Consider the following 12,558-nt stretch of genomic DNA (forward strand, 5'->3'; position numbering starts at 1 on the left):
CTGATACATTTGGGGGTACTTGGCCAGGCTGGGGCCCGAGGGGGCCATGGGTGTGGGGAAGGAGTGAGGAGCCTCTAGAAGCCTCAGAAGCTGGGTGGGATTCTGGGCAGCAGGGGTGATGGTGTCCAGGGCGTATAAAGGATGAGGGAAGGCAGAGCCTCTCTGAAGACCGCACATCTGATCCCATCCTAGCCAGAGCACCCCCGAAGGCACCAAATATTCCTGCATCTTGAAGCCATTGTTTGCTCTGTGTAAGAAGATTGATTTTTTTTTTTTCCCCCAGGAATGAGCTGATGTGAGGCAGACGGAGTGTCTTGCAGACAACTCCGTTCTGCCCCCAGGTCTCAGAGCAGAATTTTCTAGAAGACTGATGTCTGTGACCTCCGAATTCGTGATGAGTTCACAAATATCACACTCAAGACAGGGAGCCAGCTCGTGATATGAAGTGCTCAGCCACAGGAACTGCTGACGGGGTTGGCGCTTGTGCCGGAAGCAGAGTCCACTGACCCTCAGTGGCAGGAAGTGCACAGATGACACTGGCCAGTGGGCTTCGCGGAGGAACAGTGGGGGGGATCTCAGCATGCTGGGAGACATGGAAACTCACAGACGTCGTCATCCCCGGTATCATTATTACGACAGACTTTAGGCAGTAACAGGGGGATCAAAGTTGTTTAAAAACAAAAGACAGATCTGCTAGTGTTCATGGTAACTTGAGGAAATTCTCTATGTTTGGTCAAGGGGAACACCTCCAACAGGAGGCAAAATAATGGTAGAAGTGGCCATGTTTGATTTTGGTCCAACGGTTCTTCCTGCTTTGGCCGCCGAATTCATCATCTGTTGTTGGAAACAAATCGTTATTATCTCACCGTTTCTGTGGGTCGGGAGCCCAGGCATGGCTTAGGTGGGTGCTTAGAGTTAAAGGTGGAGAAATTCACGAAGCTCATGAGACTGGAGTCAAGTTGAGTCGATCCACTTCCACGTTTGCTTTCATGGCTGTCGGCAAGCCATGGTGCCAGCATCCATTCCTCATGACGGGGATCCTCCTCAGGCCACCTGAGAACGCTCACGGCCTGGCAGCCAATAACCCAAGACACAGCCCAGGAGCACGAAGTCAGAAGCCACCGTCCTTAGACAACCTCACCTCGGAGAAGACACTCTACCACTTTTATCACCTTCTACTCATGAGAAGTGAGTTACCAGGTACGATTCAGACCCGAGGAGAGGGATTGCATAAGGGGTGAACACTGGGAGGTGGACACCACTGGGGCCATCTTAGAGGTCGCTGTGCAGCTGCCCTCTTTATCTTCATATTAATAATAATAGTAAAGGGGCATCTGGGTGGCTCAGTGGGTTAAGCCTACGCCTTCGGCTCAAGTCATGATCCCAGGGTCGGAAGGAGCCCTATGTCAGGCTCTCTGTTCAGCAGAGAAGCTGCTTCCTCTTCTCTCTCTCTCTCTCTGTCTGCTTCTCTGCCTACTTATGATTTCTGTCTGTCAAATAAATTTTTAAAAAATCTTAAAAAATAGTAAAGACAGAAATATAACTTGGTAGGGTTGGTGTAGAAATCAAATACAAGGAATGAGAGGGGTTTTCAAACATAGGGGCCCTAGAAAGGCCATGTGATCAGGTGTGCATACCTGACCCCCAGATCTATAGGGAGGGGAGTCTGGAAATGGACCATTTTTGTCAGTATCCCATCCATGCTTCAGGTGCACTAAGATTTAAGAATCATTCATATACATCATTTTCCCCCCTTCTACTTCATAAATTGGGAAGAAAAGAAAGGCAGAGAAATCAGGTGAAAATGAGGTAGGGGGGAAGGAAGAGGGGCGTTTCCCAAACTCCTCGTTCTCCCTGGGCTTTGTCCTCTAAATAATGCTACTGGGCTGCTCTGTCCTCAGGACCACAGTTAGTGGGTAGGAACCTTGACCATACCCAGTGATGTTTCACAAATTAAGCTTCACGGGAGCAGCACTCTAATACTTCGCTCAGGCTCTCCCCACCACGCAGTCCGACCAATATCTCACCTTCTCCATGCTCTCCTCCGCTATAGCAGCCTATCAGGCGAGACTTCTATGACAGCTCTTAAAACAACAAACATACTTGGCAAATGACTCTGGCTTGGCAAACACATACAGACACTTTTTGATGAGCAGGAATACACCTGGAGGCATCTCTTGGTTTTCTTTCATCAATGGTAAACACTTAAGTGTTTTACCCAGAAGCAAATAGAGCCATGTCTTCAGGGGGGTTTATGGCAGAAATAAACAAGGGATAGTTACATGGAACAAATTACCAGAAGCTGGAAGAGATGGTGAATGTTCATCAAATCCATGCCCTTCCGGGCCAGCCAGAAGGACCCTCACAATAGCCCCGCTGAGAGGGAGTCTCTCATCTAATCCCTTTGGCAAACTAATCCTGTCTCAACCCTTGTCATTATTTATTTTATATATAACCAAATCTTTCCTGTTAAAATTTACAGTCTTTTCTCTGGTTCTAACCTCAGGAGAAATGAGGTACAGGTGCTCACACAGCTTTTAATAAAAAGATGATTAAGTCGCTGCTCACCTTCGTTCTACCATCAGGGGGTGGTGGGAGACACAAAATGTTGCTTCTTAGCTCTTTCTGCTTGGCTCTGGTTAAATCTGTAATTCTGATAACGGGCAGCCCCATTTCGTCTATGAGGGGATCAAGACTGTAAGTTATATTCAGGTCAGTACAACTGGAATAGCCTGGTTTATTTTTTACAGATTCTACCATCAAGGGTTGGGTCCTGGGAGGTGATGTGGCTTGAGCAGGTGACATTGACAGATTGCCACCAGTGTTTCCTTTTGCCACTGAAAAATCAGAAATGCCAAAAGCTTTGTTAGCTCGTCTTTGGTGGCTTTAATCTGATATGACTGGGCTTTGCTAAAGCTGGGTCCTCTAGTCATCCAGAATTAAATTCAAAGACAGCATTTTCCTTCCTTGAGTTCTAACGATATTTTGTGTATAAGGCCCTCATAGAGCTGAATTAATAAGCATTTTCAAAATTGTACGTGGACCTTAACAGTGTTCCACAGCAACTCCAAAATTAAGATCATGAAGGATGTGTCATTTTTAGCTAGTGTTTATGCTCTCTTGCTGGCAGGTGGACAGAGACAGGGTACCGTTTTACAGAGAAGGACCTGACACAAGAAGTGGCCAAAGGTTAATCACCGAGCCAATCCAGAAGCTGAAACTTGGGTCTCCCAGCCTTCAGCTAGGCACTCTTCCCATTCCATATGGCCCTACAAACAAACACTTTTCAAACTGCATTTCCATGCACACACAGAATGAAGGACATTGTTTTGTTTCCCTTTGCCTTCTCCACGCTGAGCATTTGCCAACATTACATCACTACAATGGTGGTTTGAATAACACACAAAACCCCATCACAACAGCGGGGGAAACTCTCCTGAAAGTTGCACAAGCATCGTGCCATCGTCTGGCGATCAAGAGTTAAGTAACATGCCCAGAACCAGCCCTGGAGGGGAAGGACGAAGCCATCTTACTTACAGGTGGAAAGAATCATGGCTGTGACTCTGCAGGGAGCACACCAGACAGCCTTCAGTTCTTCAGCGACGCTCCAGTCACAAAAACACATCTTTTAACTGAAATCATAGCTTGCCCGAGGTGTTTCTCACGAGCAGAGTTAACCCCACCTATTTTCCTGTTCTAAAAACCTCAGAGAAGTGTGTGAATGACAACCCAATGGCCTATATAAGCAAGCTCAGTAATCTCCATCCAGATCTCTGAGGGCGGCTGCCCTTGGTTCCTCATTCCAAACTGTGTGGGTGACTCCAGCAAACGCCAGTTTCAAGAAGTCACAAAATTTTCATGCAAGAGACCTAAAAAATCACTTAATCAAACTGCCCTCTCTGGACAGAGAAGGAAACCGACCCACAGATAGGACGAGGGACACAGTTAGTGGTAGAAGCAGAATTCGATTCTAGGTATTGGAGTATAAAGTCTAGAATGTTCTGTCCTCCTACTCAGGACTGACACTTCAAGGACCATATTATGGAAACTTCATTTTTTTTTTCCCTGTGGGGATAGAAAGCCAATTCAATAATATACCTCAAAGGTGACTGAGCCCTGGCTGAGAAATACAAAAGCAACATAGATTTTTAAAAAAAATGTACTTAGGAGTTTCACGTCATCCCTTTGGAAAATATAATCAAAAATCAAAACTAAAGGGAACAATTCTAATGGGCACAGAGCATGTGCATGTTGCCCTTCCTACTTCCTGCTTTATAGATTAAGATCTCTTGAAGCGTTCTGGGTGGATTCTTCTATTTTTACTTCACTTTTTGCCTTTCTTGTGCTTTCGTACAAAACCTTCTGCTACGTTTGGGTGAAAAATGTAAAGATTCTTTTGAAGGAGATGTTCCCAAATGTTGCAAAAAGTTGTTCCCAAAAGAACAAGGGAGCAACCGTCTTGTTCTTCCATCAGAAGTGCGCGCAACGATGAGTACAAGAACTGTACTTGGTCCTCACGTTTCTTCAGCACCCCCCAGCACTTGGAATACGGCTGCTCCAGGTGAAAAGGGAGGTATGGGACAGGACGGGGGTGTGGGAGGAGTCCAGGTGAAGGAGAAAGATCTAAACGACAGCACTCACCCTCAAGTATGACGAGTATGGCCAACTCCTTGAAGGAGCTACAGTTCGGTTAAAAGGGGGGGGTGCGTGTAAGATGGGGGTACGGTTAAACAGGAAGATGAGGAGGAAAGTGGCAAACAGACTGTGACGAGACTCAAGGTGGGTTTTTGTTTTGTTTTGTTCTTTTTCATTATAAGGAGGAGAAGGAAGGATAGAAGATAGCTTTCCGTGGATGGACAGACCAGAAGGAAAGAGATGGTTCTCCAGGGTCTTAGGGAGGTACCGCTCAGGGCAGCCAGTTGGACAGCTCTGTGTTCCCACGGCACCTGTGGCCCCGGGGACACCATGGTAGTGCCCAGAGCTGCTGAAACTCCTACAGTAAGGCCCTGTGTTGTATGTGTCTCAGCTTTCTACCCTCATAATATCAAAAACAAAAAACTCCAAAAAGAAAAAAAGGTGTGTGGCAATACATGGCCTGTCATATCAATAACAGAGACTGTTTCTTCTGGGCTCGTGAGAAATGAAGTTTCCAGCTCAGCTGGAGTCTTGGTCAGAGATCGTGAGAACGGTCAGAAACGCACTCAAATAAACTTGAACATAGGGTCTACTGTGAGGCTCTTCCAGACAATCTCACGGATCCAGGAACCCAAGTCCAACCAGATCTCCAGAAACCCATCTGGAGACAGCTCTACACACCAGGCTCTCCATTTGTCCTGGTCTCTGCCAGAATTTGCGCTTGCCCCTGGGTCTTGCTTGCAGTGGGGGCGGGCTCTGTCATGAATGTCACCTCAGCATTCTGCCCCAGAGCCCAGCACCCCCACTCACAGCATCTGTGTCTTGGGGCAGATTCTGAAGATGTAGAAAATCATTAATGGCTTCTAGTTCAATCTTTTTTATTATAAGTTATTTGTTTGAGAGCAAGAGATAGAAAAGTATGAGTGGGGGGAGAAGCAGAGAAGGAGAGGTAGACACCCTGCTGGGCAGGAAGCATAATGTGGGACTCGGTCCCAGCACCCTGGATTATGACCTGAGCCGAAAGTGAACGCTTATAATTGACTGAGGCTCCCAGGCGCCCTGCCCCAGTTCCATTTTTACCTAACACCAATTAGTGATGGATAACATGGGCAGGTTCACTCCACCCAAACATAGGCCTGGTTGGGGGTTGAAATTAGACAGGCACTCCCAAACATGCCTGCCTATGTGGCAGGAGGCATTAATGGTAGAAAGGTCCAGACTTTCTTTTCTTCAGTAAGGAATATTTGATCTCCAGGGGAAGAGAAACTGACAGCTGCAAGGCATAGTCCCTAGTCCTAAAAAGGTAAGTCCATACATTACCGAATTAAAATTTTTAAATAAAAGACAACACGTTTCTTATAAATATATACCTTTATATATTATATATATTTACAATATATACAGCATACAAATATTTTTTAATGTAATACTAATGGCAGTCTTGAAAAACAGATGTTTTCAAAACAGAAGAGGGGTACTTATCCAAGATGGGTTTCTGATTCATCCAGAACCCACATTCTAGACAATGCCTCAGGCCCAGATTTCTGTAGAAGCCAAAGGAAAGAGAAAGGTTGCAGGAAAAAGGCTCTAATTCCCTTTCCCTTCCCAAATATCCTGACCTTCCACGGACATCAGCCAACATGGCCCCATATATACCCCTAAAATGGGAAAACCTTGGGGTCTAGGCATCGTATCTAGCACGTGGTGGGCACTCAAATATTTGTGGGATGGAAAAAAGTGAGTGTTTTTAATCACCATCTCTCAGGCAACATTTCCATAACCTAAAAGATTCAGTCCCAGAACTAGGACTGGTCTAGATGCAAATGCTTTAGGTTTTTCCACTTTGTAAGTAAAACTGTCTATATGTCCAAGTGCTAAATAAATTAGAAGTTAGCCACAAAGTGCCATTTCTTCCTCATGCTGTGGAATCTGGAAGCCATGGGTCAAAACACCACTCATCTTCCAGAAGTTTCTTCATACTCGACTAGTTCATCTATTGTACGCAGCAAATCTTCAAAGGAAGGCCTTCCCTCTGGTTTCTACAATTGAAAATCAAAGAGAAACTGTGGGTTCCAGAATCCAACCCCAAAATAATTTCTCACATTCAAACTCACATAACATAGCACACAAGTGTAAGACACTCCTTGTTTTGGGACTTGAACACTTAGGTGTCTCCAAATGGGTCTACCCTCACCTACATGTACTGTTGGTGGACACACATTTCCATAACATTCCTTTTGTGTCTCCATTCAAGAATCTAACAGGGCTCTTTATTGCCTGCAAAATCAAGTCTTGCTAATTTGCGCTGCCCTCTATAACCTGCCCTCTCCCATCCTCTTGCTACTCTATCTCATTTTCCACAAAACCCTCACGTGGGCTCTCTGCTCCATCAGAACAATCTCTACCCTCCTGTACGCACACCACACTCATTATCACTGCCTTGCCTTTCTCACGCTGTCCTCTCCTACCCCCACCAACACTTCCTGCCCAGGCCTCTCCCACCCCAATCAGTGTTCCTTTGGAGACATTACAGTAAGAGACCAAAAGCATGGGCTCTGCTTCTCTGTAGCAAAATGGCCTTGGGCAAGTGCCAACTTCAGGAGCCCTGGTCTCCTCATCCACAAAGTGGTTATAGTAAAAATCTCTGCACCTCTAAAGGTTGTTTTGAGAAGTATATCTAAAGCACTTACTACAGTGCCTATCACACAATAAAGCTAATATTATTATCTTTCAAAAATTATTATGGTGTCTCATCTTTTCTACAAGGTGCCATTTCAATACACCAGGAAGGAAAACTTCCAAAGACTGTGAGTCAAGAGATCTGGGGGAAGTTGAGGTTTGGTGAAAGAAACCCCCTCTGGTGAAAGCGTAATAATTCAACACTACAAGTAGTCCAGTGAGAGAAGAGCTGCTTCTCAGGACTCATTCCCCGTATCCCGGACTCAGGCAACCATGACAGGACTTCCGCTTGGGAGAGGGACGGCAGCCTGAATTTATGATCCTAATTATTATCATTTTCTGCTTCTTCACCTTTTTCTTCCCATTATTTGGAACTGACTTGAGAGGGCTGGTGTTCTACCTAGTTTGAAATCGTGTAACACATGCACTAACTCCCTAGGCTGTAGAGACCACGCATGATTAATCCACCAAGCCCAGATCCCTAAGTGTTTTCAAGATTCAGAAGGAAAGCACAACTAGGATCGGGCCTGGTTAGTACTTGGATGGGAGAAGGAAAGCACAACATTTTTTTTTTTTCTTTACCTCCTGCCAACATCTCAGCATCACCTCATACACATGTTTGGATGCCAGCTTCGGCCTGTAGAGTCGGTGGCCCCGCGTAACCATGGTTACCACTTCGTAGTTGGTGTTTTTCTCGAAAGGCATTTTGCCTTCAGTGAATATTTCCCACATTAAAACACCTAGAAAAGGATAAAGGATCACCAAAGGATGCATCCACTTACGGTTCAGATTAGAGCTGGGGGAAAATGGACCGTGTTCTTACCAAATGACCAGACATCTGATTTGCTACTGAAGCGACTGTAGTTAAACACCTCAGGTGGACACCACTTCACTGGAAATTTTGCACCGGAAGAACTTGTGTATTGATCGTCCAGAACATACCTAAAGGAAGACACGCCACAGGTTTACACCTCTGGTTTATGATCTACATGTTCTTTACCTTCTTTCCCCCCCTCTTAGAATCAAAAACACAGTTGACTGAAGTCCAACGAGCATCCGGTTGAAGCTAAATGTTTGCCTCCGTGGCCACGCCTGGTGATTTCCATCTTCCTCTCAGCTTGAGAGGGATACATGGTAACATTCGTAGCTGCACTTCCGTTTTCTGTGTGTTTTTCTTTTTTATGAGGCAATAGAGGCAGGACACAATAAAAGAGTTGGCTAAGGTTTTTTTTTTTTTTTTTTTTTTTTGGTAAGCAATTCTGTTCTTTAAACAAAATGTAACCCAAAGGCCCCACACGTAAAACATCTAAAGCAGAGCTGCTCTAAAGGAAGTGGTGCAGAGTGTTTGGAGGCACATGTGCTCTCGGCCCCCACGAGTACACGGGGTACAAGTTAAACCCACAGCAAGTGAAAAAAGCAAATTGCACAATGACAGAGGTAAATGGAGGAGTATGGATTTATATACCATGACATCCCTCCCTCACGTGCGCACGCGCACACACACACTCAAAACGATACTCTGTAATTTTTGCTATGCACACATACTTACGTCCTTCTGGAAGGACACACACAGCCTGAGAACTTTGACTACCTCTGGGGAGGACTCTGGATCCGGGAGGTAGAGATGGAGACTGAGGCCCTTTCTGTAATGTGCTCCATACGTATTTACAAAAGGAATGTGCTTACGTAGTATATGAACACATAAAGCTAATTTTTTTTTAAGATTTTATTTATTTATTTGACAGACAGAGATCACAAATAGGCAGAGAGGCAGGCAGAGAGAGAGAGGAGAAAGCAGGCTCCCCAAGGAGCGGAGAGCCCGATGTGGGGCTTGATCCCAAGAGCCTGGAATCATGACCTGAGCCGAAGGCAGAGGCTTTAACCCACTGAGCCACCCAGGCGCCCAAAGCTAATTTCTAAAAGCTGTGAGAACGCAGCCATATAATCGCACCAACTTCCCCGATGCATGGGAACAAGCCACTGTGAGTGGGATCAACGTGCCTGTCCGTCAGGGGGTCTGAGTGTTCCAGAGGGGCTGAGGCAGAAGCACAGATTTTCTGAAAGCCAGATGTGTAAAAACCCAGCATGGGAAACGGGAGGACAGCCTGTCAGAGGAAAGTCTTCACAAAAAGCACATGAAGAGCACGGGGTAAGTTCTGCTCCGACAGGCAACAGTCCTGCTCTCATGTTAAGCTAAACCCAGCCTGTGTGACCTGGTGCTGAGGTGACCCAGGCTTGTCCCAGATTTCAAGCTTTCATACCCACTGTTTCTTCCCCCTGGGATATTTTATCCTCAGATCTCTACCTCGTTGGTTGCTTCGGGCTTTCTGGTCTCTATCCAAATATCCCAGTCTCCAAGATGTCTTCCAGAGCCCGGACGTAGTGAGCATCACCCCGTCTGTGCCATCACTCAGAGTCCACCCACCTCCCCAGCCCCACATGACCTCTAGCTCAGGGGGAGCACATTTTGTCTGTAAAGGACGAGATGATCAATAAGGACAAGATGATCTACTGTTCAGGCCATATACTCTGTCACCACTGTCCAAATCTGCCTTCATTGTGTGAAAGTGGCCATAGATAACACATCATGAGTGAGGCTGTGTCCCAGTATTTACAGACACAGACATTTGAACTTCAGATTTTTTTTTAAGATTTTATTTATTTATTTGACAGAGAGAAAGAGACACCGAGAAGGGAGATCAGGAGGGGGAGAAGCAGGCTCCCTGCTGAGCAGGGAGCCCGATGTGGCGCCCGCTCGCGGGACTCTAGGGTCATGACCTGAGCCAAAGGCAGATGCTTAACAACTGAGCCACCCAGGCGCCCCAAATTTCAGATATTTTTCATGTGTCCTAAAATTCTTTTACTTTTTGCCAACCATTTAAAAATTGGAAAACCAGGGGCACTTGGGTGGCTTTGTCAGTTAAGCGACACCCTTTGGCTCAGGTCATGATTCTAGGGTTATGGGATCAAGCTCCACTTTGGGCTCCCTGCTCAGAGGGGAGTCGGCTTCTCCCTCTCCTCCCTCCTTGAGCTTTCTCTTGCTATCTCGGTTGCCCTGTCTCTCTCTCTCTCTCAAAAAAATCAAATCTTAAAGAAAAAAAAAATTGGAAAACATTGTTGGCTCACAAGCTGAACAAAAAAAGTGTTGTGGGCCTGAGGCTTTGGTACACTGACTGCCTCTCGGTCACATCACTTTGTTTTTCTCTTTGTGATGCTCTCAGGTCTTTCTCTCTCTCTTCCTGAATATGAGCTGTGTACGGCGGGGGCTCATATGCCTTATTCCTGCTGTCATTCAACCTAACACCCTGGTACATAGTAGGCACCTCATTTTTTTTTTTTTTAAGATTTTATTTATTTATTTGACAGACAGAGATCACAAGTAGGCAGAAAGGCAGGCAGAGAGAGAGAAGGGGAAGCAGGCTCCCTGCTGAGCAGAGAGCCCGACTCAGGGCTCAATTCCAGGACCTGAGATCATGACCTGAGCCGAAAGCCGAAGCTTAACCGACTGAGCCACCCAGGCACCCCAGCACCTCATATTTTTAAGGATGGACATACGGATGAGTGATGGACGCAGAGGAGGGAAAGGACAAACAATACTTTTTAAAGGTCTTATCTAACACTCTATTTAAATTATAAAAATTAAGAGAATAAAACCACAACAGACTGGGTATTCTAAGAACTTTACCCCTAAACGCATTTCTGTGAAAACAAAAGACTCCAGAAATCTAACCCAGGCCAGGGAGAAATGAAAGTAGAATCTTTAACAGGCTATACTCCCACCTAGTGGACAGTATAACTAACATCACGATGTATACTCTATTTTTTAATGAATTTATTTATTTCAGAACCGCTAACAAGATTTCCTTTATACTTCATCACTGAAGATTACTCCCATGCTTATTGATTCTTTTTTTTTCTAAGATTTTTAAGATTTTATTTATTTATTTGACAGAGAGAGACACAGCAAGAGAGTGAACACAAGAGTGGGAGTGGGAGAGGGAGAAGCAGGCTTCCTGCTGAGCAGAGACCCCATGCGGGGCTTGATCCCAGGACCCTGAGGTCATGACCTGAGCTGAAGGTAGATGCTTAATGACTGAGCCACCCAGGCACCCCCACCCCACCCCCATGTTTATTGATTCTACAAGCTGATGTGACTATCATCTGATGCCTCATAATAAAGCATAAAGCAGTCATAATTTCCCAACAATTTGTCACCTGGGAAAAAGCTCACAATAACAGTAAAACAGATCGGTTCAGCAAGGAAACTTTTCCAAATATAATCTAATTTACTTTACTGCCTTCCATCAAAAACACACTAAAAAGCAGAAAAATCAATTAGCCTTCCTATGAAAATGATGGATACTACAAATATTTTGCTAATATCACAAAAGATGTGGTTTAAAAACAGCTCTTCAATAAGCTTCAGAAAAAGAAGTTGACACAAACTGCAAAAAAAAAAAAACCAAAAAAAATCAGGCTTTCTGAACCTTCAGAGGTACATATTAATTAAACCTGAAATTTATAGAAAATATTTACATAGACTCAGCCTTACCTTGCCATTCCAAAATCTGATACTTTTACAATTCCGGCCTCATTAACGAGGCAATTTCTGGCAGCCTGGAAAACAACATTTCAATGGTGTATTAGTTACAAAGTTTTATAAAGTAGAAAAATATAAATTCTGTTTATGTTAAATTTAATATAACCCAGTCAACATTTACAGAAGGTGGGAACGTCTTTTTATAAATTCAGTTTATTCCTGTGGAAATGTCTCCAACATATATTTGAAAAAATGAGTAGAAAGAGAGGTCAGAAAGTCATATGTGCAATTAAGGCACAATTATATAACTTTGCCAACTGTCATCCCTAAACGAAGACTCAGAAGGTCAAACTACTTTCTTCCCCTCCCATTTCTATTCTTATTAAACTGTCAGATTTTCTTATTGATAATGACAACATCTCTCGAAGTACTTAATCCAGGTTCTCATTAGGTGAATTTAATAACACACAATAATCAAAGTGATAGGTAACCGATGTTTCACCCAACAGCTTTGCTCAGTAATTGGTCATCCCAATCTCAGCCAAAAAACATAACAAAGCAGAACAAAACAGCCATGTGTAACATAGTTCACCTTGTCTTTTATAATGTTTCCAGTATGTTGTGATATGTCATATGGAATTGGTCAAATATAATTCTGAATTATTTAAATTATATTTTCTTGCCTATTCTTTAAGAGCACAAAA

The 12,558-nt window shown here is 44.4% G+C and overlaps 2 protein-coding genes across 6 annotated transcripts in view; both read right to left on the reverse strand.

The window, feature by feature from the left end:
• The window catches only part of TXK (TXK tyrosine kinase), a 61,875-nt gene extending 58,153 nt beyond the window's left edge, over positions 1-3,722 (reverse strand). The window contains exon 1 of the mRNA XM_013062706.2: positions 3,538-3,722. Within this exon, the coding sequence (XP_012918160.1) occupies positions 3,538-3,625 (88 nt within the window). The 5' untranslated portion in view covers positions 3,626-3,722. The remainder of the gene's footprint in view (positions 1-3,537) is intronic.
• A 2,296-nt stretch (positions 3,723-6,018) lies between these two features.
• The window catches only part of TEC (tec protein tyrosine kinase), a 140,232-nt gene continuing 133,692 nt past the window's right edge, over positions 6,019-12,558 (reverse strand). For 4 of the 5 annotated variants that reach the window (XM_045079716.1, XM_045079714.1, XM_045079719.1 and 1 more), the window contains 4 exons: positions 11,867-11,931; positions 8,138-8,256; positions 7,897-8,054; positions 6,019-6,674 (listed from right to left, as the gene is read on the reverse strand). In XM_045079716.1, the coding sequence (XP_044935651.1) occupies positions 6,591-6,674; positions 7,897-8,054; positions 8,138-8,256; positions 11,867-11,931 (426 nt within the window). In that variant the 3' untranslated portion in view covers positions 6,019-6,590. Of the gene's footprint in view, positions 6,675-7,896; positions 8,055-8,137; positions 8,257-11,372; positions 11,760-11,866; positions 11,932-12,558 lie in introns of those variants that run through there. The other variant, XM_045079717.1, reaches the window with a different exon arrangement.

This window comes from Mustela putorius, unplaced genomic scaffold (assembly GCF_011764305.1).
Source record: "Mustela putorius furo isolate JIRA1106 unplaced genomic scaffold, ASM1176430v1.1 tig00000430_pilon_pilon_pilon, whole genome shotgun sequence".
Taxonomy (NCBI): Eukaryota; Metazoa; Chordata; class Mammalia; order Carnivora; family Mustelidae; genus Mustela; species Mustela putorius.